Genomic DNA, 25,744 nt, shown 5'->3' with positions numbered 1-25,744 from the left:
GGTGCCATAATGTTGATGTCAATCTCCTCTTATCCTCGTAGGAGGATCTTCGGTCACCAAGCGAAATGTGGAGCTATAAATTTGTTTGGTCATTTCCTAGGATGGAATGACAAAGCTCATAATGGGCATTGAAGTCTCCCAGCATCAGACGGTTATTGCCTTCTAAAAGCAAACTAATATCGGGCATATAACGCAGGGCACAGCTATTCATCTGCGGCGGTATGTACACATTAAGCTATTCTACCTCGGCAGTCCCATACTTTACTGCAACCCCCATACATTCCATATATACAATATGGTTTATTTATTTAACAACTAACTAATGCCCAATTGGATAACAACGTTATGAAGATATCATTTTATATTGTACTTTTGCCAATATGGCGAAAATCATTAATTTTTATTAATTTCTCTGACGAGTTGAGCTGAATGATAGCAGAACTGCGTAAGGTGTCATTGCAAAATTAGAATAACCCGCTGAAAAAATCAATACAATCTTGGTGCAAAAATTCAAATTTTATGAAATGAAATCGGAAGAAATAGAAAATAGTCCCGTATTAAGATATAACATATGTATTATTATAAAACATTATAACACAAATTATTATAACAATTATGATCGTATCTTTTGCTTATTCTAATATAATTTTATTATATAACATTTTAATAAATGCAACAAATAAGATGATGATGTCTCTGGAATTTTTTTAGCATGATTCAATCAATAAAGCAATTCCTTGACCACCTCCAATGCAAGCTGATCCAATTGAATATTTAAGATTTTTGCGTCTGAAAATGTTGAAATTATTATAACACTATTAACTAAAAAACTATGAGAGAAATTTAAACTTACTGCATCTCGTGGGCCAAGTGTCCCATGATACGATTGCCACTGGCACCTAAAGGATGTCCCAATGCAATGGCACCGCCATTAACATTCAATTTATTAATATCCAAACCGAGAGCATCAGCACAAGCCAAGGTCTGAGCGGCAAAAGCTTCGTTAATCTGTAAAAGGAGGAGTCAAATAATTCATATTTTCTCAAGTAAAGAAGTTATGCTTACTTCGATAAGGTCGATGTCTTCAAGTTTTTTGCCAGAGACGTTCAAGACATTTTTTATGGCAGAAACAGGGCCAATACCCATGATTTCTGGTGGACAGCCGACATACGAGTAAGCAACCAAACGGGCCAAAGGTTTCAAATTGTATTCCTTGAGAGCTTCTTCGGATGCCAATACTACTGCTGAAGCACCATCACAGATACCCTTTAAAAACAGGTAAACAATATTAGTTTGAAATTACAGTGTATGTATTAATGTATGCAACTTACAGAAGCTGTACCAGCTGTAACAACGCCATTCTTCTTAAACAATGATGGCAATTTGGACAAGCCTTCCAATGTAGTTTTTGGTCGGGGATGTTCATCGACAGCAAAATCGATCTCCTTACCCTTCACCTTCAATTTGAAGGGTGTAATTTCAGCATTGAATGCGCCCTCGTTTTGGGCTTTTTCCCAATTTTTCTGAGAACGCAAAGAAAATTCATCAACGCGTTCACGTGAAATTTTATACTGTTCAGCCAAGTTCTCGGCAGTTAAGGCCATAGGCAATTTGCAATAGGTATCAGTAAGGCCAGACCACAGAGCGTCTTCCAAGTTGTAGTTGACACCAAGCGTGGTTCCAAAACGAATATTACGTGCAATAAATGGTGCTTGCGACATATTTTCTACACCACCAGTAAGGGCAACCTTAGCACTGCCCATAATTATATCCTGAGCACCGTTTACAATAGATTGGAAACCGGAACCGCAAAGTCTGTTGACACCAAGGGCGGGCTTTTCTATGGGAACACCACAAGACAGACCGACATGACGGGGCAAAAATGTTCCATCGGTTGAAGCCGACTGTTTATAATAATAAAAAATTGGGTTTATTCGATTTGTAAAATCAGTTACACTCATTTTAATTTTAAAAATCTCCGTTAAATACTAAATAAACGTACATTGAGTATGCGCACCCATCAGTAGTCGGCATATTAACATTTGGCCTGTTCCCGAACTTTATGAAGTGGTAAAAGTCGTAAAAGTTGTAAAAGTCGTAAACGATTTTCATATAAATTTTGTGTACGGGAACGCAAAATGTGTAAAAGTGGTAAAAATTGTAAAAACTTTTTAGTTCTGGAACAGAGCTATTTATAAATTTATTCCAAACAGGTGCCTTGATATTCATATATATGTGTTGAATTTTCTTCCCCAACATACCAAATAAAAATAAAAAGTAATAGGACTTGAGAATAATATTATAAAAATAGAAAATTCACAATCAATTTGTAACAATGCTTGTAAAACTATTACTGGCACAAACTTTTCTAAAGTCTGCCTGACTTTTGTTGATAAATTAGTTTTCGTAGAATTTTTTTTTTTTTTGTATTTTACATCGATTTCTTAGTTTTTATGTGATTAAATGTATATCCGCGTTGTGTGAACTAAATAATTATATCCGTGTTGTGCTAAAATATAATTGCCGATGCCTACAAAATATAAAACAGTGTTAAGAGACAAAAAAGTCATTGAACTTTTGAATCATAAAAAAATATGAATCTGAAGAAGTTTTTAGGATTGGTGATGTAAATAGCGGTTGTGATGAAGTGAATGCGAACATAGTGAAAGTGACGAAACTTCGAATAATTACCCAGCGAAAAGTTTGCCTCCAAAGAGGCAGTTAAATGATATGTACAAGTGATTTGGAAGTGCATCAAATTATGCATTTTCACTCATGATTTTTACAACGGAGTGACCCCGGAAAGAGGCACTCCATTGCACCGCATTTTAACTGACCCTTTGGCATTGCATTTTAACTGACCCTTTTGGGGTAGAATAGGAGGCAGTCCAGAGCACGTGTTTTGAATAACAAAATAAAATGCATTTATTATTTGTGTAAAACAAAAATATTAATAACTTTATTAAATTAACACAAATTATGAAAATTCTCTATTGAATTCAATCGCAAACATGTGTGTTTCCTCCGCTCTTCATTTAATCCAAGCTTAAGTGCTTTTGCTTCATCTGCTATATGGGGTTGATATTGTCTTCCAATCACCAGTTAAAATTTCGACAAAATTCTTCTCGTGAGTTACCGGAAAAATGTTCACAAATTAAATATTATTTAGTTTGTATTAACAAATGTTTGGAAATGTTAACACGATTATCTCTTTTTGGAAATGTATTCGGCTACCAGAGATGTACAAACTGATTTATGTACATGTAGGGATCTCTAACAACTGCTAATAAAATGTAGTGAACGGAGTGCCTTTTTCACGACTACGTTTGCACTGCATCCGGATGCTGTTAAATTGTGAGGAATTGGAGTGCCTTTTTCACGACTCCGTTGAACTGCCTCCGGATGTTGTTAAAATGGGACAAATGGATGTGATTCTTTGGATTGCGTCCAAATGCGGTTAAAATGTGAGGAATAGAGTGCCATTTTCACGACTCCGTTTGAACTGCATAAAAACATGCCGTGAAAGAACTAGTCTACATTGCACTACTTCCAATTTATTTTGCTGGGTATATATTTGACATTTATACATATGTTCCCAACCCTATTTTCTAAGGGACACGGAAGATTTCTTTCATATTAATGAGTGCATGCCGCTTCATATTGGCTTAATGACATACTTGTTATCGCCGATTCCGAAAGTCGTGTTTTACCACACCATTTGATTAAAAGTTTTTCATGGTTGATCGTCTACATTACGCTGAGGGATATTTTGCCACCGTTGGAAAGTATGATGTTTTTACCCGACCTGAGAATCGAAACCGTGCATACAGAGTGCAAGACGCACAACTATTACACAAGAAAAGCTATATAAAGTAAGTTCAATTTACAAAATTAACTGAAAAAATTATCTTTAAATTTCTACTTTTCATAGATGCTGCAATTCCAATGACACATCCATTCAATACAGTTCGCGAAAAATCGTATAAAGATGCGAAGCAATAATAAAACCAAAAAACGTAACTGTAAATATAATTATTTTGGTTATACCATAGAGTGAAAACTTAAATCAATAATCAACTTTATTAAAATTAAAAAATAGCAATGATAAAATACACTACACATTTTGTTAATTTATAACTAAATCTCAAAATTTGAACTGAATTTATACAATTTTAATAAAAAATTAAAAAAATATATGTAAGCTTGTATGCACGCCCGCCTTGCACACAGAAGGTCGGTGGTTCGATTCCCCGGCCAGGCAACATCAAACATTTTTCAACGGTGGCAAAATACCCCTCAGTAATGGTGGCGACATTTCCTGAGTATTTCAGCCTTGTAAAACTTCTCTACAAGTGGTGTCTTTAGACACGCCGTTCGGACTCGGCGATAAACAGTAGGTCCCATATCATTGAGCTAATATGAATCGGGGTGCACTCATTGATATGAGAGAAGTCTCCCTTGTCCCGTATGGGATGTTGTGGAACAATGTTTGTGTTTTGTATATGTAAGCTTGTTTTACTATTACATGGGTAAGCTTAAGATAATATTAATTGCATAAGCTTGTTCTACAATTACAAGGGTAAGCTTATAAACAAGGGTTCCGTTTCGATTTTTCTACAATTATGACATAAGCTTTTAACAATAAATTTCTCAAGTCTTTTTTAAGCTTAAGGCTTACGTTGGTAAGCTTATTATAATATAATTCTCAAGCTTTTATGGTATGTTGGGTCATCAGTGTTGTTTAACATGAAATATATTTTCCAATTTTTTTAAAGGTGTAACTATTTTTAAATGCATATCTGGGAATGGTATATATATAGTGTATTACCCTACTTTTAAATCGTACATGCATACATTATACACCAAAACGCCCATAATGTTTTTTTTTCATTATCATATTTACAATTAGTTATAAAAGGTTGTGCGTTAGGTTTAGAATGTAAGTTTTTTTTTTTTTTAATTTATTATATACATATTGAATTCTGTAACTCATAAATTCCTACCAACGTGTAGTTCGTAAGGGCGATGGTCGATTAAATAAATGCATAAATAAAAATAAAAAATAATTATTGTAATAATTATTGTTGACCTTTGGACTTTTTAATTTCATAAGAATTGTTTTGGCTCGAGGTCAAATGAAAATAAAAACAAAGAATTGTTTTTTTATTTGATTTTTATTGTTCCGATATTTCGATCATATTCTATGATCATCATCAGGGAGTTGACTTAAAAAAGAAACAATGACAAGAATTTTTACATTATTATTATTAGCAAAAACTTAAACAAATTTTAAAAATTTTTTACATTTATTTGTTGTTTTTCTTTTTTATCACCACATTTGATGTTCTGTTCTCGTTTGAGTTAGGTTTTCAACAAAATTTTTCCGTGCTTTTTAATAAGGTTTCTGTATATTTGCGCACAGTGTTCTCTGTCGGTTTTATAGTTCATGCGCTTTTCTGCAGGGATATTAATTACATATATGTAACATTTCTAACATATATCTTCGTTTATAGTTGTTCTCCTGTGTTAGAATATCGACTTTTTCAAAATTAGGGGTATGTCCTGTTAAGGAACAATGAGCTGCTAGGGCTGTTTTATATTATTCATTTATTCATCAATTGTAATATAAAAAAGCCAACATGGCCAATAACTTATATTATCTTACTACAATATCCAAACACCAAGAACTTAGAAGTAAATAATTAAAATTAAATATATATATAAATACATAAATAAAATATATACATAAATACTATGCATACTATGATTAATGACTATCAAAGGAATTCATTGAAATACAAATATAAATAGACTCCCTATTCATAGCCACTAACCACTGCACTTCACTTAACAAATGTTAAGAAAAGTGGAGGGGAGATGAGCAAGGGACGTCCCTACACAATAAATGCTATGTTTCACTCAATCACTAGAGTGAACATAGAAGGTCTACATCCATAAAAAAGTCCAAAAAAAAAACAAACAATATAAATATGGCTCCCCAGCCACAAAAATCACAAGTATATATGTATACCCTGTAACTAGTGACTAGTAAACAAACATTAATCTACATTAATCTATTAGAGAGATGCTCAAAACACCTTCTCTTAACCCAGATATGCCCAAGGCTTGATAGTGACCATGATCATTTTTTACACATTTTTTTCTATATTTTTCTCACAAAAATTAAAATTTTTTGTACTCGGCCCCTCCGAAATGGTGTCCAGATGTATTTCTAGCTCTATCCTTGAGGTCAGAAATAAAAACGTTACACTGATAAAGCTGACATGTCATGAAAACAAGAATTTTTTGTGTCCTATATATAGGACATTGGGCATATCTGGGTTAAAAACAAAGGTGGAGAAAGCAAAATTACGTAGGTCAAGAGGTAACCGATTCCAAAATCTTGCGACCCTAACAACAAAAGAATGCTCTCCTATCCACGACGAAAATATAGGAAATGACAATTGAGGATTCCTAAAGTATCGATTAAACACAAACTTATTAAAGAGGGGAGAGTTGACGTCCTTCATTATCCTATAGTGGCATAAAAGAAGGCGATATTCAACATACTTGTCAAAGGACAAGCCCAGGAATTTAACAACAAATTGCGAAACATGGTCACCACGTCGCAAACCAAACACATATCGCACAATAGAATTAACAATCTTATGAACACGCAGCATTTGAGAAGAACTAGCTCCAGAAACAACCTCCAAACAGTAGTTTACATGAGACATCAACAACGACATAGCAACTTTCCGCCTAACATTAAGGGGTAAATATACTTGGAGACTATAAAGCCTCCTAAGCTGAAAGCGAACACGAGACAACAGAACATCAATATGCGTTACAAAACTAAGCTTAGAATCGATGACTACACCCAATGTTCAATGGGCTTGTTTCTTGCTTTTTGGTCCGATTTATGACCACTTATTCTAGTTTTGAGTTTAGTTTTTGTAGTGCCAACATATACCTTTTGGCATATGTTGGACTTGTCACCATTGCAGCTTATTTTGTAAACAACGTTAGATTTGTCTTCAAGTGGTATTTTGGATTTTGTTCGACTAAAAATGTATTATTAGTGTTGTTGCTCTTCAAGACTAATTGCTAATTGTTGTATAGATTTGATTTGGAAAACCGTTCTGAGAAACCGGGTACGTATGTCGATCTTTTGTATACTTTTTCTGCCCTTGCTCATTATTTGTAACTTTCTCGGACTTTACATGTGTTATGAGTTCTGTTATGGTTTTATTGGGGAAATCGTTCATTTTCAGGATTCTTCTGACGTCATTTTCGTTCTTGGAATGGAATTTGCTATCGCTTATCTTGAAAACTCTTCGTATAAAGTTCGTCGCTATGTTTATTTTTATCCTTCGAGGATGTTTTGAGTGGTAGTTAATTCAGTGCATTTAGACACTAGGAAATAGAGAAGGGCAAGAGAATGGCAGAATAAATCTTGTTACACTCATAAATGACCATATGAGGAACACAAAACTGAGTAAGAGAGATCGTTACACATTAGACGCTGTGGGACAAACGACCAAGTTTTTATTCTAATACTCAATTCTGATAAGGGTGGTAAGACAGTGGCAATGGAAAAAGGTGACTACGAATCCAAGATGAATCTAATACTCTCAGACATGTTAACCTATAAGAGGATAAAGAAGGATCCAACGTCAAAGTTGCAAGATAAATGCAATAAATTAGTAATAAAACTATTTGAATTAAAAATTATCAACGACATGGAGAAAAATAAGCTAATTAATAAGACGTCAGTACCTCCTAAAATCTATGGACTTCCAAAAATCCATAAAGAAGGAACTCCATTGAGGCCAATATGCTCTTTTATGAACTCGCCTACATACGAGATATCAAAATACATGGCCCAAATACTTAAAGTCCTCACTAAGGACTCTAAACACAACATAAAAGACGCTGTGGAATTTAAATCTAGAATTAATAACCAATTCGTTAACAGAGAAGAAATACTTGTGTCCTTTGATGTCATCTCTCTGTTTCCAAGTGTGCCTGTTAATTTGGCAGTCAACACCATAAAAGACAAATGGGCCATAATCCAAGAAATTACACGTATAAATATAAACTTATTTATTGATATTTTAACCACGTGCATTACAGACTCTCGATACTTCTTGTATAAAGACAAGATGTATGAGCAACAGAAGGGAATGCCTATGGGGTCACCAGTGATTGCCGAAATAGTCATGGAAAACTTACTTGACGAAGCAACAAAAAATTTGACTATAAAACCCAGAGTATTGACAAAATATGTTGATGACATATTTTGCATCATAGAAAAGGACGAAATTGACAACACGCTTAAAGCACTGAACGCTTACAACAATCAACTGCGATTCACAATGGAAAGTGAAACGAATAATCTTCTAGCGTATATTGATTCCAAGGTAATTAGAAAAGATAACAAAATTCTAATAGATTGGTATCAGAAGCCCACTGCTTCCGGGCGATTAATTAACTACCACTCAAAAAAAACTTTATACGAAGAGTTTTCAAGATAAGCGATAGCAAATTCCATTCCAAGAACGAAAATGACGTCAGAAGAATCCTAAAATGAACGATTTCCCCAATAAAACCATAACAGAACTCATAAAACATGTAAAGTCCGAGAAAGTTAAAAATAATGAGCCAAGGGCAGAAAAAGTATACAAAAGATCAACATACGTACCCGGTTTCTCAGAAAGGTTTTCCAAATCAAATCTATACAACAAAGATGAATTTCAATTAGCCTTGAAGAGCAACAACACTAACAATACATTTTTTAGTCGAACAAAATCCAAAATACCACTTGAAGACAAATCTAACGTTGTTTACAAAATAAGCTGCAATGGTGACAAGTCCAACATATGCCAAAAGGTATATGTTGGCACTACAAAAACTAAACTCAAAACTAGGATAAGTGGTCATAAATCGAACAAAAAGCAAGAAACAAGCCCATTGAACAAAAAACAGCCCTAGCAGCTCATTGTTCCTTAACAGGACATACCCCCAATTTTGAAAAAGTCGATATTCTAACACAGGAGAACAACTATAAACGAAGATATATGTTAGAAATGTTACATATAATTAATATCCCTGCAGAAAAGCTCATGAACTATAAAACCGACAAAGAACACTGTGCGCAAATATATAGAAACCTTATTAAAAAGCACGGAAAAATTTAGTTGAAAACCTAACTCAAACGAGAACAGAACATCAAATGTGGTGATAAAAAAGAAAAATAACAAATAAATGTAAAAAATTTTTAAAATTTGTTTAAGTTTTTGCTAATATAATAATGTAAAAATTCTTGTCATTGTTTCTTTTTTAAGTCAACTCCCTGATGATGATCATAGAATATGATCGAAATATCGGAACAATAAAAATCAAATAAAAAAACAATTCTTTGTTTTTATTTTCATCTGACCTCGAGCCAAAACAATTCTTATGAAAATAAAAAATAATGTTAAAATGTTAGGTGACAGTTAGGTTTGTATAACATCAATGTTGTTATTGTAAATTTGTTAGTAGTTGTAATAAATGCAAATTCCTTCCATAATTATAGTAAATTCTATTATTTATTTTTTGCTACAATTAGCAAGTGTCTACTATGGGTGGATATGCCGACAATAAGAGCATTTGCCAGATATCGCCTTGTACATTTGTATGTATATTTTTGTACTAAATACTTACAGTCATAATATTACCAATAACGACGGTATCAATTTTGTCAGGGCTTACACCTGAAGCAGCAATGGCAGCCTTCGCAGCAGCGGTCTGTAATTGTGTCTGGTTGATGTTCTTAAAAGCTCCTCCAAATGTTCCGAAAGCAGTACGCTTTGCAGCAACAATATAAACACCTGGAAATAATTAATATGTTTAAATTATTATATTAAACTATGTTTCACTTTTTTTTATTTATTATTTTTAAAATTTGTTATCAGGCTTATGAGCTCATTTATTTAGGTCACAACAAAATATTATGTTTGTATGTTTAATAATTAACAATAATTAACATACAAACATATTAAAATAGAAATAAAAACAAAATAATAAAATCCCAATTAGTTATTAACAACGCAATAACAAATGCAAAGCAAAAAGTAACCAGGGGCTGGATTTTTGTTCTATGAAAATTTGAAATGATGATTTTTATGAATGTAGTACTTCGAACGAATTTTGATTCTAATCATCTTAGAGAAACAGGCCATTAATCTATGCATTCATAAAACAAAAGTAGACATGGATTAAAAAATAGTCTCGGCAACTTTTTTTTTTCATTTTCGACATATCACTGGCAGCAATACATATTTATATAAGGTAGAAGTGACAATCAGCTGTACTCTTATAATGTCAACATTTGTAGTAGTATGTGTAATTTTTTCAAAATACGAGAATGTGTGTTGTACTCTTAATTTTTTTTGTAAATTTAAGCGGGACATACACTATCAAATGTTGGTGTCAGCATTTGTGGTAGTATGTGTAATATTTTCAAATTATGAGAGTGTGTGTGTTAATTTCATGGATCGAGGAAAATCAAAATAGTTTTGATTTTCAAAATGAAACACAGTCAATCCGATGAATATGTTTTATTTTCAAAATTGTCAAAAATAAAATAAATTTTGAAAAACAGAACATTGTGTTTGTGAAGCCAATTTGATAGTGTATGGGCCGCTAGAAGTTTATATAAGGTAGAAGTGACAGTCAGCTGTATTCTTACTTTTTTTGTAAATTTAGTTTTCAAAATGTAATAGGGTCTACTTTTGAAATTTCGAAATTTGCCTACATAAAATACTGACGTGTAATAAAAATGTCCTACGACAGTTCTGAATGCTTTATATTTACATTTTGATCCAAATTTGTTCTATTTTAGATGATTTCCAAAATGTATTTATGTTTTTCCTGAGAAAATTTTTGGAACGACCCTTTTATTATTCAACATTTTCTTTGACAATTAATTTTCAAGAACAACAATGTTGTTTTTTAAATTTGTTAGTTGTTGTAATTCATGTATATACCTTATATAAATTTGCCTTGCCTGGCAGCCTGTTCAAAATTTTACTGGCATGAAAAATCTAGTGCCAGTGGAGTCGACAATTCAAAAAATGTAATTGGGGTAGTAAAAAATTGTGTATGTATTGAATTTTTCGAACTTTCACTGGCATGTGTAAACGCTGGTTAAAATACCTACAAAAATTGGTAAGTCTTGTGCCAGACTATGCAAATTTTCATGAAAATGTTTTGAGTTCATGGATTAGAAGCAAATTGCTACAAAATATCGAGTAAGTCCCAATTTACATTAGGCGAGTTTACTTGCGGCAATTGTCAGTTTGTGGGTGAGAGAGGGTGCTGAGAGGCAAAGGGTTACCATATGCCTCACCTCTCTCTCCTACAAAATGACAATTGCCGCAAGTAAACTCGCCCAATGTAAATTGGGACTAACTAGACAAACCTATTTACATATCGTCACCGAAATGTCCAAAGCCGTAAAACACAACACCGTAAATTTCCATCAAAAAACGAATGTTTTTTTCATGTGGGTTACGTCTTCGGGTATTTCTGGTAACGATATGTATAAACGGGGGCATTTTGGTATTATGAGGGAATGATAAGTAAACAAATAAGAACCATCATAAATTTGATGAGCTAATTATTAAAATTATTTATGTACCGATTAGAAAGCAACTATGCAATTATATAAATAGATTTTCGATTAAAATACGACAATAAATATATTCAATAATTATGTTTTTACAGTGGGTTTTATTTAACTTGCTTTGTTTCATATCTGTTTAGTTCAAATCTAGTAACTCAGTTTTATCACAGTTGCTGTTGAGCAATCGAACTAAAACTTTGCACACTTTTCAGATATAGATGACAATACGCTAATATGAAACCAAAACCAATATGGGTCCATTTTTATACACTACACCACTAACTATGTGGGGAGGGTATTATAAGTTGGTTTTGGCCAAAAAGTATGTAACGCATCGAAATAATGGTCGTAGACCCATTCTTATTTATATATACCAAAATGAATGTCTCGACGAGCTGAGTCGATCTGGCTTTGTGTGTCTGTCCGTCTGTCCATCTAAACCTTGTAATCCCGCTACAGGTCGCAATTTTGATAGGATCATCACGAAATTTTGGTGGTTAGTGGGAGTCCCAGAGGGGAAGACTACAGATTTTGGTGATGGCTGGATAATATTCAGGGGTCGGAATGGGCAAAAAACTAATTTGAAGAAAAAGTCAACGTTTTATTCAAAAGCAAATATCTCAGCCTCTATAAGGGGTATACCAAAAGCAAAACCTGATAATGAAAGTAGAAACTATAACGATGTAAAGTAGGTCGTTGTAAGTGGTCAAACAACGAATATATCGCAATAGTCGCTAATGAAACCCAAATTTTCATTTTTGCATTTTTAATTATAATGACGAATGCTACAGCTTTGGTTGGGGACCTTCCAAAAGCAAAGCCCATCTTTACAAAGATGGATTCAAATTTATGGAATTTTATTTCCATATCAGAAATTTCTGGTTCTGTTGGACATGTTCCAAGGAGAGAACTTGATGATGAAACTAAACCATCTGAGCTTTAAATTAGTACAAAACGTGACATTTATGGTAAAATATCAGAGTTATTGCAAAAGCCGATAAGCTTAATATTCTGAAGTTTATACTTTAACGACAGATACCTCTGATTCTACTTGATGTATTAAAGACATGTAAAATGCTATTCAAGAAGACCAGCAACGCTTTCAATCAGTAGTAAGTAGATGTCGACAGTAGTCAAATATAAAATTAAATACTAATTATTTTGGTTCAGTTCGCCTTATGTCAATTGGTATAAAAACCAGATAGGTGAAAACTTTAGTATCTCCCAAAAATGAATGTTTACGAGTGAAAAGCTTATGCACAGGAGTAGTGGTGTAGGGTATCACATAGTCGGCCCGTCCCCACTATAGCCTTTGCTCACTTGTTTCCTATACATTTTGTACATAAAAAGTGACAACCCGTATGTAAAATAACATATCCTGTAAAGTACCCATTACGAAACTTCGTACTGTGTTGTTTCAATTATTGCTCATGCTTTGTCAAAGTATTCTAAAATACAAACCGTCGCAAAGTCTAATAGCATCAGTTTTCTACATGATGCTTAATTTGTGTGTATTTTGCGTTTCAAATGGGCAACAGTGAATGGAGTGCAATAGTTCGTATTAATTCTGTATCACTGCGATATGGAATAGGGCTAAGACATTTTCAAAGCAACTGACGTTTGCGAAGTCAACATAGTTATACTGACAAAAACTTCAGCAAACCTTCCTACTTTAATCATGGATTTGGGAAAAACATCTTGCAAGTCAACAGACTTAGTAAATATGTATGAATTTTCATATAACAGCCACATTTCCTTATCGAGAGCCCATTATCACTCAGAAAATCTGGCTATGTACACACTCATACTCATATCTCATATGACGTCCAAAGTCCAATTACGCCGGTGAAAAGCTAACGAAAGTAAAAACAACGTCAACAAAATAAACTGAAGAAAGTCCAAAGTGCAAACCAAACAGACCAGAAAATGTTTTCAAATCTAATAAACATTGTACGTATATTATTATTTACATATTACTAATTTGTTGTATACTAACCTTTAGTTACGGCAGACATGTCTACTTTTAAATTTTTAACTTATTTTTAGAGATACTGTAAACAATCGTTTCCACCGAATACTAAATTGCTAACCAATTGTGAAACAGTGAAATTTGCAAATCGCATGGGCCGATATTACACTACATAATGATCGCATACCAAAGCAAAGCAACAAATAGAGTGACTTGTATGACAACGTAAACGACATTCGACAGAATTGAGCCCAGGGATGGAAAATTACAAATTGCAAAAAGTACTAAAATGGTAATTTTACATTGAAAAGGTACTTTTTTAAATTAAAAATGTTTACTCAGCAAAAAAAAAACAACAACATGAAATTTGAAGAATGTTGCACAATCGCATATATGTTTATACCTTCCTGGAGGATATAATTAACTTTGTTTCCGTTTGTAACACATCAAAATATTCGCCGGAGACTTTACCGGTTCCTGACGATGTTCGATATTTTGAAGGTGTGATCCATATTATTATCTCTGAAGCCACACGTCTAAACTAAATGTTAAACGTGTTTTCAGCCAAGTAAAGCTGAAAGCACATACAACGTTTGAGTAAAGTTTTGTGTTGGGCGTCGAGAAAAAAACAACAACAACAACAGGGCGACGGCGATACCAAAGTTCAGCGTTTATCTGTTTGTCGGCATATATTTCAAATGAATTTGAATTTTTCGGCATCATGCCCAACAGTGTAAAAACGGCCAAAACGACACAAAACGAAATATGTATCGAAATTCTTTTTATAAGGATTCAATGTAGAGTATACTTAACAAATATTTGAGGGGCAAATATCCGAATTGGGTACTTATAGGAAAGTAGTTAACCGGGACAGTTTGAACTCATTTATGTGAAAAAATTTTGGGGTTTTAATTTGTGAGGCAATTAAACGGGAAAGGCAGTTAAGCAGAGAGGTAGATAACCGGGGTGCAGTGTAAATTGTTTGACACATTGATTAAACACGACGAATACTTATTTACAAAATCGTTTAATTAATCATTTAATTTAAGACTGTTTTGAAGTAAAAATATGTTTACTAACTCAAATAGCCATTTAATGTTCGTTTTAATTAAAAATATATTTAAATATAACTAAATATTGCCATTTTAATTTTTTAAGATTTTGTAAAATAGATTTGACGATTTAAATTTTAAAAGTCGTAAACGATTTTTATATAAATGTTGTGTACGGAAACGCAAAATGTTTAAAAGTGGTAAAAATTGTAAAAACCTTTTAGTTCTGGAACAGAGCTAATGTTTGTGTATACAGACTTTCAGTTATTTGTTTCCTTTTTGTTTCTGATTTTTTACGCGATTTTGAACTAATGGACAAAAAATGTGTGTGGAATTAAAAAGGAAACACAACCATTTTCCTTAATTTTCATTCATTTTTTTCCTTTTTTCTAACAATTTTTGTGTTTTCAACAAAATTTTCAATTTTGAATTTAGAATTTATTGGTCTGTTCCAGTACTGCACATTTCTACACATTTTTACTATTTTTTTCGATAACATAAAGGAAAAATCGGTTATCGGAGTAAAAATGTGTAGAAATGTGTAGTACTGGAACAAACCATATGTTGAAGATACGAAGTTTTTCGGCTATTCACACATACATGACCCGAACGCAACGAAAGAGCACACAAAAGAGAGCAAATGTTTTGATTTGTTTTTGTTTTGCACCATGCGTGCATACAACCTTACTAACACACTGTCAAAAGTTGGCAATATTCGGCAGTGATTTTTTTAGACATGTCATAATTAATTTTTTCGATAAATTCTCTCATTTGTTAGAGATGGGACATACTTATTCGTCTTTCACAGAGTATTTCTAATCGAACAACGTAGAAAAATCGTCGTCCGTTCATAGAATTTTGTGTGGGAAATAAGTAATTTATTCGTAGTTATGGGTCGAACAACGAATAGAGAACGAACGACGTACCGTGGAAACGCTATTAGATAGGAAACTAAAATTTTGGAAGGATGCGTCTTTTGTATTCAGGCAAGTCTTGTTCGAAGATGGACTATTTCGGGCCATATTTTGATTTAGCCCCCATATAACGGTACTGCACGATTTCTTTTGCTGTTTTTTGGGTACATTTCAGACCGAATTAGATATGATTTGGTATTTAAGGTCCCGAGTACTCAAAGTTGGGATGACAACATTCGTTATCGAGTAAAATTATCGAGTTATTGAGCATAAATTTGCGAGAAATTACTCGTAACAAAGACATAAATACAACTAAGACTAGACAAAATGCATGAAACAAAAAAATGTTTACGAAACTTTGTATAGAAACATTACCCTTAACAGGTTGCAGTTAATTCAAAATCGCAACCAAGGAGGAACATTTCATGTAATGATATCAGAAACGAAATTTATGAATTCAAGGATCTATTCAAGAATAATTCTATGTCGATTGGATCGGTAAATTCGGTTAAATACGTAAAAATGTATAAAAGAAAAAAATGTTATATCACCATATCGTGATATATGGCCTGTTCCCGTACTTTATAAAGTGTTAAAAGTCGTAAAAGTTGTAAAAGTCGTAAACGATTTTCATATAAATTTTGTGTACGGGAACGCAAAATGTGTAAAAGTGGTAAAAATTGTAAAAACTTTTTAGTTCTGGAACAGAGCTATAACATTATGTTAAATTCAAAAGCCATTCACTGAAGAATGATAGCAAAAAAATGTCTTATCTTGTTGTATTTATGTCTTTGCTAGATTGCCTATCGTAAACAAAAAAAGAAAGATTTCTTATGCTACGTTTATATTTACGAAATCCACTCGATTTCAACTGTCAAATTCATTGCTTAAACGTCAAATGAAATCCAATTGATTTCAGATGAGTTTTCATTTGACGTATACGCAAAGAAATTGACAGTTGAAATCGAGTGGATTTCGTAAATGTAAACAAAGCATTAGTGTCTTTTTCTTTAAAATGTAAAAATTGTTGTTTGTTGTCGGTTTATAAAATAAAAATAAAATTAGTATGTAAATCTCAGCACTTTTTTAACCCAAATTAACAAAAAAAATGGGAAAAGTCCTTTGCACTCGTTTGAGAAATAGTAATAAAATTAGAATTAAAATAAATATACACATTTATGCATTCATTAAGGCCTGCGTACATAAGCTGCTCTGCCTGATTGCCTTGCTTTCCTGCTTCATTTTTGACATAATAAAAATAAAAGAATAAAGAAGGCCGAGGAAATTTCGAACTGGGTTGCCCTTTTCTTTTTTATTCTTTTATCAGAAGTAAGCAAGGTAAGTAAGCAAGGCAGCTTATGTACGCAGGCCTTTAGCCAAAATTTACTGTTTGCAGTTTTTAAATATAATTTGAAAAATGTAAGCATTTCCGCAAAAAATAGTATTAATAGCCTTTTTTAGGTGAACTACATTTAATAGAATACATCCGCCGTTGTTTACCAAATAAAAGATTCATTCCAAATTTTGGTTTTTATTTTTTTGTTTTAAAATAAACACATTTTTGGCGTCTACCTGCTGTCCATCATAGGCAAACTATATGAGCATGTCTTAAAAGAGAAAATTGAAAAAGAATTCATCATTAAGCCAATATCGAACTTTCAGTTTGGTTTCAAAAAAAAAAAAATCACTCAACACAGCATGCACTTTTAAAATTCCATAGTGACATCACCACTAATCTTCGGAATCAGATTTGCACTGTTGCCATATCTTTGGATATCGAGAAAGCATTTTGCAGATTTTGCGTCCAAGTTCAAGATGCTATTTCGTCCCCAGGTGAAATTTGCAGTGGAGTTCCTCAAGGAAGTGTGCTGGCTCCATTTTTATTCATAATATTCCCTGAAGATTACCTGACCGATTACTATCGAGAAAATCGATAACATTGCTTGAACGTTTTCGATCGAGTCTTGTCATGGCGTTTTTTATCGTGTCGAAAACTTATTCGCAAATTCTCAATCGAATCGAATGTCGTAATTAGGCCCCAGGGTTCCCAGTGGTGATTAAACTTTTCAACCAAAAATTATGGACATAGGACCACATTTTGTTATAGCCCCCACAAAATAGTACCGCCCGATTTCATGTAGTTTAGCTGACAGAATTATTTGGAGTTCCAAGTGGTCGAAAAACTTCTCCAACTAAAATAGTGGCATTGGTACTTTCAACCAACAGAAAAATAGTTATCCATATCAGTTCAGAATTGTTCATATCAGTTCAGAATTTAACGTTTTTTTCTTGATTTATTTTTTTTTTTGCTTAGACTATGTTTACATTTACGAAATCCACTCGATTTCAACTGTCAACTCCTTTGCGTATACGTCAAATGAAAACTCATCTGAAATCGAGTGGATTCCATTTGACGTTTGAGCAATGGAATTGACAGTTGAAATCGAGTGGATTTCGTAAATGTAAACATAATGTTAAACGGTGTTTGCATTAAAGCTTTTTGTCGGGTTAACTTTCTTTATGAGGATTTATTTGACGTTTGCGCCATGGTAAAATAAAGTAAAGGTAGGCCACAGCTAACAGCTGATTACAATTTTTTTTTCTTTTTATGGCCTAATCTGTCAAAAGCAGGGTTGACATTTTGTACTGTTTTTGACATTATGCAATCATAAAGGTAGATGTATCGCTGAATTGTTCCAACAAAAAGCTTCTATATCTTAAAAAAACACTATATCTTAAAATTGAAAACAAGGACAAAAAATGTGTATTCGCGTGGCAAAATAAAATTTTTGATTTTTTTTTAGCAAAACTTACGAATGAACGATTTATCAAATATTGATATTAATTTAAATTTGTTCCAAAAGTACGGGAATGTAAAAATTACAATTTTTGTAAAAATTCTGCTGACATTTATCTGCAAATCGGATGCCAGCAATCACGATGAAAGATTAGCCAAACTTGTCAAGTAGAAAAAAAGTGAATGACATTTTTTCACTGTCATAAGTTTGGGAAGAACTTTTGCTATTTTTTGAACACTTTTCCAACGAGAATATTCTGGAGCCTAGCTAAAGAAATGTTTTTACACTATATGGCACTTTTAACACATAAAAAGTGAAGCTCTAAGTTCCATATGTTTTTGTAATACGGGATAGCTATGCAGGTACATCTACCATTATTATTGTACCATGCCATTTGACGTTTTAAGCCATGGCTGCAGGGTGACATTTCTCAGTGATTTTCATACCTGGCCTACCTCCACTTTATTGTACCATGGTTTGCGCTATGGAACTGATGCTAATACTATGTTTACATTTACGAAATCCACTCGATTTCAACTGTCAATTCCATTGCTCAAACGTCAAATGAAATCCAATCGATTTCAGATGAGTTTTCATTTGACGTATACGCAAAGGAATTGACAGTTGAAATCGAGGGGATTTCGTAAATGTAAACATAGTATAGGTTTACATTTACGAAATCCACTCGATTTCAACAGTCAATTCCATAGCTCAAACGTCAAATGAAATCTCATCTGGATTTCATTTGACGTTTAACCAATGGATTTGACAGTTGAAATCGAGTGGATTTCGTAAATGTAAACCAAGCATGACATTTGAAACCCAGTGGATTCTTTAAACACAAACACAATATAATAGGCCGTTTACATATAACCGGGTTAACCCAGTGGGTCTGGGTTTCAAATGTCATTTCCATTGTGTATACTTCAAATAAATCCTCATAAAGAAGGTTAACCCTGCAAAAAACTATAATATAAACGCCGTATAATAATTGTTCCACAAACATCCCATAAGGGACAAGGGAGACAATATAATTCACATTTTCATTCCTTTAAAACAGAGCAAAGAAAAAAAAGTCGTTGTTTTTCCATTGAGCTGTGATGGCATATTTTATTTTTAATATGCCATTTAGATATGACACCATTAGACGGATTTAGCGCATTATCAGGTTTTATATGCTAAATCCAGCCAAAATCTACCAGATTTCCCATACAATAATAAATCCTCCTATTGAGTGGATTTGTTTTAAATCTGGCATAAATCTTCGTATACAACTCTGTTTTTTTTTGCAACATGTTGCTAGAAAATACAAAAAGTTGCAAGCTGGCACAAGAAACAAGGTAGATGCATCGGTGAATTGCTACACTAAAAATAATTTAAAATGTAAAAATTTGTAAACAAGGCGGAAAAATTAAATTTGTTTTGATGTACAAAGTTGATTTTAATTAACAAAGACTAATATGTATGATGTCTAAACGATAAAATAATACGTTTATTTATTTTAGATGGGCAAACTGCGATAAAATAATTCTTTATTTGCTCTTTAGTTAGCATTAGTAGCATAATGTGCTAACATTTTCAGTATTAAACAATACATTTGTAATTTGACGTATGTTTTTTGAGACGAATTCAATTTACAAAAAATTCTTTTGACGTTTCACATTCGTTCAGATGGGCTGATGCATCTACCTTGGTAATTGTGCTATGAACTAAAATCTGCTGACTGCCATTTAAATCCTCCAAAATGTATATCTAAATGCAATGAGATTTGTACTGGATTTATTAAATCCAGTCGAGGATTTATGGCTAGTCTAAATGAGCTAAAATAACTAAACTTAAATATATCATTTTTTTTATAAAAAGAGTACTAAAATATTTGAGATTTTGTGGATAAAATAATGCTAAATCATGATGAAATTATAAGGTGGCGTAAAACGGCCAGCTGATTGGTTTCAATCTGTCAAATATTTTGTTATTGTGAATAAATTGTATGAAAACGTAAACAAACATTTTGACATATTGAAGAATTTTCGGCCAAAATAGAGTTGTTGTTGTGCTACTTACGTGACCTGTTAAATAGATCTTGTGCTAAATTAATAATTAAAATATGCTAAATGAAAAATTTGCGGCTAAATACAAAAAATAATGCTAAATTTAGCTGTCAAAATGCTAAAATTGCCACACTGATGAGAACACGCATCTATACCAGCGTCGCCCAAGATTTTCCATCAATGGTTTAGTATTGGTCTGCTCCTTTACTTTTGAAAATGGCAAAACCGGCAAAAGTAGTAATAGTTATAAACTGCTGCCATATGAACTGTATGGTGTCTAAAGTAAAGGAACGCTTTTCGAGTAAAAAGTGGTAAATCTTGAAGATTCCTGAACGTAAAGGAACAGAGCTTATGTGTATATGTATTGGTGAAGAAAACAACAACCACATGATGTTTAGCGTTTGTTTTTATTCACGTACACTGTAAGTGAAAGAGAGAAGCAAATGCATGGCTTAATTACCCAGGTAGTGGTATCACAGCTGTTCGAATATGAAATGTCAAATCCCTTTATAAAAAAAAATATTTTTATTGTAATTTCCTAACAACAAAGAAATTTTTGACATAACATTTTCAAAATTTTACGATACCACTAACTGGGCAATTGTGCCATGACGAAGACTAAATACCAAATTTCAACAATATAGTATGTTACTCTAAAGCCACACGCTGAAACTTTCATACGAAACTTTCCCATTATTTTAGCGTTCTTAAGTCGAGTCCCCCAATACAGTAATTTCATAAAATTACTTTAGTGCATCAAAGACGCACGATATTTCTTGTATAAGGATAAAGTATATGAACAAAGAAAGGGGATGCCGATGGGTTCACCGATTTCACCGGTGATTGCCGACATAGTCATGGAGAACTTACTCGATGAAACAATTGCAAAATTGACTGTGAAACCACGACTGTTGACGAAATATGTCAACGACATATTTTGCATTATAAAAAACGACGAAATAGATAATACACTCAAAACATTAAACGCGTACAATTCGCAACTAAAGTTCACAATGGAATGTGAAGTTAACAATAACTTGCCGTACCTTGACTCAATGATACATAGGCAAGGTAACTCTTTGCTATTAGATTGGTGTCAAAAGCCTACCGCGTCAGGACGCCTCATCAATTACTACTCAAAACATCCTCGTCGCATCAAAATCAATACCGCGACAAATTTTATTCGGCGAATCTTTCAAATCAGCGACAAAAACTTCCATTTAAAAAACAAAAATGACGTCAGAAGAATCCTGAAGATGAACGATTTCCCCATCAAAACTATAAATCAACTGCTGAAACATGCAAAGTCTAGCAAAATTCAGAATACAGAACCAAAACAAGAAAAAATATATAAAAGGTCCACATACGTCCCTGGCTTTTCTGAACGTTTTTCTAAATCAAACCTTTACAATTCGGACCAATATCAACCAGCTTTAAAGAACTATAACACCAATAACAATTTCTTCAGCCGGACAAAATCAAAAATTCCTCTTGACGACAAATCAAATGTTGTTTATAAAATCAGCTGTAATGGCCCCGGCACATACGGTACGTTGTGCGTTGCGTCACGCGTTAAAAACAACAACCACATGAAAAAAAATGTAAGTGATGCCAAGTTTGTTCTTGAAGTTTTCATGTGGTTGTTGTAATGCGACGCATAACGTACCGTATGTGCCGGGGCCATAATGGTGACGAGTCCAACATATGCCACAAGGCATATGTTGGTACTACAAAAAGCAAACTAAAGACTAGACTAAGGTGCCATAAATCCGACCAGAGAGCCAAAAATAAACCTATGGAACAAAAAACTGATTTAGCAGCTCACTGTTTCTTAACTGGACACACGCCCAACTTTAAAGAAGTTCAAATCCTAACGCAGGAAAATAATTATAAGCGGAGATATATGTTAGAAATGCTACATATTATAAATATTCCCGCAAAAAAGCGCATCAATTACAAAACGGACACCGAACACTGTGCGCAGATATACATAAGCATAATTGAAAAACATCAAAAAGTTAGTTAGTTGTATTCTGAACTCGAACAAGATCGAGACGTAGACCCCTCGCCAGGTGTAACAATCTTGACGCGATGCGAGGGCTTAAGGTCACAATCCCCCCCCACCCAATCTTCTGGAAGCTTGGGCCGAGGAGATTGTGGTCGACCAAAGGTTACCCACGTAGTGATCTCCTACGTAACAGAGATCCCCTACTCTGTAGACAGAACCCTAACATCCAGACTAGCTCATGGAAGCTCGTCAGCCACAGTCCGGAGGGGGAGGGTATGGCTATAAGGGTGTCAATTGACATACAAGGGCGGGAATACCTGCGGGCTCGTGAGGGTAAACTGCACTTTGGCCTAGGATGGATAAGGTTCCGTCTAGGTCAAAGACAGTAAGGGAACGACAGCAGCAGCCGCTTCGCATTATGCAGATCAATCTGCATCACTTCAAAGCGGCTGCTGCTGAACTTCTACTCTCCCTCTCGAAGTCTGAAGTTGATATCGCTCTAGTCCAGGAACCTTATTTATATAAAAATAAAGTTGCTGGGCTAAGCGATAGCAACTATACCATCTTTGCCACATCCAGCGGTGACAAGGTAAGAACCTGTATAGTTGCCAAGAAGAATTTAAATTTAATGTATCTCTCCAATTTCAGCTTGGGAGATATAACGGCTGTAAAAATGCAAGATAGGTCACAAAAATCTACCATCTTTGAGTCTATTTACAAGCCATATGAGAGCCCTGACCCACCTGGCCAACACGTAGTGAGACTCGTTGAAGAGATGGGCAGCACCTGCCTCATCATCCTGGGGTGCGATGCCAACGCCCATCACTTCCACTGGGGAAGCAGTGACACGAATGCCCGGGGTGAGTCCGTTTTCGAATTTATACTAAAATATAATATGAGAACATGCAACAGGGGAAATGAAAGTACTTTTAAAAACAGCATCAGGGAGGAAGTTATTGACATAACCCTCATTAATAAAGACGAATCCCATATCACTGACTGGAAGGTATCCGAAGAGTGCTCCTTTTCCGATCACCGGAAGATACTCTTCAAGGTCTCTGTTGAAGGAATTCGGCAACCACCACACAGGAATCCACGGAAGACCGACTGGTGCAAGTTTACTGAATTAACAACTTCAATGCTGGGGGTTAGGTTAGGTTAGGTTAGAGGATGTGCAGCCACTAAATGTGACTGCGCCACTCGGAGACCTTATGGTCCATTGTGATCATCCTTTAGAAAAGTGGAGAGAGATAAAAATAGATAAGAGAGATAGAATAGAAATAATAGAATAAATAGATAAATAGGAATAAAAAGAATTAAAAGAACTAGGAAACAGATAAGAAAACAAGGTAGGCAGAATAATCGAAAAGACAAAGCGTTACGCGTTTAGGTTGCGCTGTCCCAGCCACTTTAGATTTTTAACGATGTTGCAGATTACAGTAGGTTCCACAGTTGAGTAGAAGGTTATAGACGGCGGGAAACGAACACCCACTAGTCTGTGTCGTCTACGAGCCAGAGCTGGACAACGACACAGGAGGTGTTCGATCGACTCCGACTCCTCCTCATCCTCACAGAGTCTGCAGTAGTCATTAACATCCCTATCCCATTTAATGGTAAAGGCCCTGACATAGCAGTGTCCAGTGATGACTCCCGTCGTTACCTTCACTTCCGCTTTGCTCAGGTTCAACAACGAATTCGTTCTTTTGGCTGACAGAGACGGCCATATGGATCTTGCCACAATGCACCTAGGTTCATTGCGCCACAATTCACTGGCTCTTTCGTCAGAGAACGATTCGACTTTTTGGAAAAAGTGACAGATGGGTGGTTTGATAGAGTCAGTGATAGCTAGATCAGCGGACTGTGATCCTCGTCTAGCTAATTCATCTGCTTTTTCATTACCCTGGTAGTCACGATGTCCAGGTACCCAACATAGCCGAAAGCCGTTAGTTAGCGCATCCAGAGCTGCTCTACACTTGAGGACGACGTCGGATTTGATGTTACAGGATTTGATGGCTTTAAGAGCCGCTTGACTATCCACATAGATAGTCACCGGTTCAAAGATTTCTGCATCCAGATTTTTAATCAATTCCGCCGCCTTCCAAATCGCGAAGATTTCAGCCTGGAACACACTACAGTTGCTGTCTAGCCTGTATGTGCGTTCAAGTGATAGACTTTCACAGTAGACACCGGCACCGGTACCTTCCTCCATCTTGGAGCCGTCTGTATATATAGCCAGACCGCCCAGAGGGGGGTTACTGCGGTTCCAGTCGTCTCTACTAGGTATAATGACTTCTATATCGTCAAATCTCAAGACTGGTGATATATATAGTCACTTATTTTGCCACAATGGTTCACAAAAATACCTGATTCATTCAGGATACACCCATGCCCATAGGTACGACCACGCCAAAGACCCTGTTCATGAAGCCGCAGGGAACTCCTGGTTGCCTGACACTTAATGCTGATACTCAGTGGTCTTAAGTTCAGCATTGCGTTCAGTGCAGCCTGTGGCGTGCTCCTGGTAGCTCCAGTAATAAGAGTTGCGGCGGCTCTTTGTACCTTATCGAGCTTAGTGGATGTTGACTTTTGACGCAATGAGTGCCACCAAACGAGAGAACCATAGGATAGGATGGGTCTAACCACTGTATTATACAGCCAGTGTATAATCGAAGGAGTTAGTCCCCAGCTTTTCCTAATGGAATTCTTACATGAATAAAGTGCAATCATTCCCTTCTTCGCCCGCTCCTCAGCATTCCTATCCCATCGCAATTGACAGTCAAGGATTGTGCCAAGGTACTTTGCTTCGGGGGAGAGTTGGAGCTGCACCCCATCCAGTGTTGGTGGAACAAAGGCGCCGAGCTTACGCTTCCTTGTGAACATTACCAGTTCCGTCTTCGTTGGGTTAACCCCAAGGCCATTAGCCTTGGCCCAGCGTGATAGAGTCGATAGTGCTCCTTGCATAAGCTCCGAAATGGTTGACGGAAATTTACCGGAAATCAGCAGTACCACGTCATCGGCATAAGCAACAACTTTGATACCTTGATTGTCCAGCTCCATCAAAATATTGTTTATAACAAGGAGCCACAGTAATGGCGAGAGCACACCTCCTTGAGGGGTGCCTCTAGTCACTGTTTTCCTTATTTTTACCTCCCCAATGCTAGAATTTATAATCCTGCTTTGAAGCATATTATTAATCCAGCACGTTAGGGGTTCAGGTGCATTAACTTTCTTCAGTGAGAGATTGATGGACTCAAGTTTTACATTGTTAAAAGCTCCTTCTA

General features: G+C 34.8%; 1 protein-coding gene across 1 annotated transcript; it reads right to left on the bottom strand.

The window, feature by feature from the left end:
- Positions 1-557: 557 nt before the first annotated feature.
- Positions 558-13,828, bottom strand: yip2 (yippee interacting protein 2). The gene is made up of 6 exons (XM_073968496.1): positions 13,668-13,828; positions 9,709-9,875; positions 1,332-1,904; positions 1,066-1,266; positions 854-1,008; positions 558-789 (listed from the first exon to the last, which is right to left on the bottom strand). Exons 1-6 carry the CDS (start codon positions 13,684-13,686, stop codon positions 708-710), a joined length of 1,197 nt encoding a protein of 398 aa, XP_073824597.1. The 5' UTR covers positions 13,687-13,828; the 3' UTR covers positions 558-707.
- Between the last annotated feature and the right edge of the window lie 11,916 nt (positions 13,829-25,744).

This window comes from Musca autumnalis, unplaced genomic scaffold, assembly GCF_047663935.1.
Source record: "Musca autumnalis isolate F117 unplaced genomic scaffold, ASM4766393v1 scaffold_2, whole genome shotgun sequence".
Taxonomy (NCBI): domain Eukaryota; kingdom Metazoa; phylum Arthropoda; class Insecta; order Diptera; family Muscidae; genus Musca; species Musca autumnalis.
The sequence above is the reverse complement of the archived record's forward strand: the minus strand, read 5'-3'. Positions and strand labels throughout refer to the sequence as shown.

Excerpts from the sequence above, each read along its gene's own strand:
- yip2 (XM_073968496.1), bottom strand. Across the intron at positions 1,267-1,331 it reads TTACAGCTGGTACAGCTTCT|GGTATCTGTGATGGTGCTTC; the intron begins GTAAGTTGCATA and ends CTGTTTTTAAAG. Across the intron at positions 1,009-1,065 it reads AAGACATCGACCTTATCGAA|ATTAACGAAGCTTTTGCCGC; the intron begins GTAAGCATAACT and ends CTCCTTTTACAG.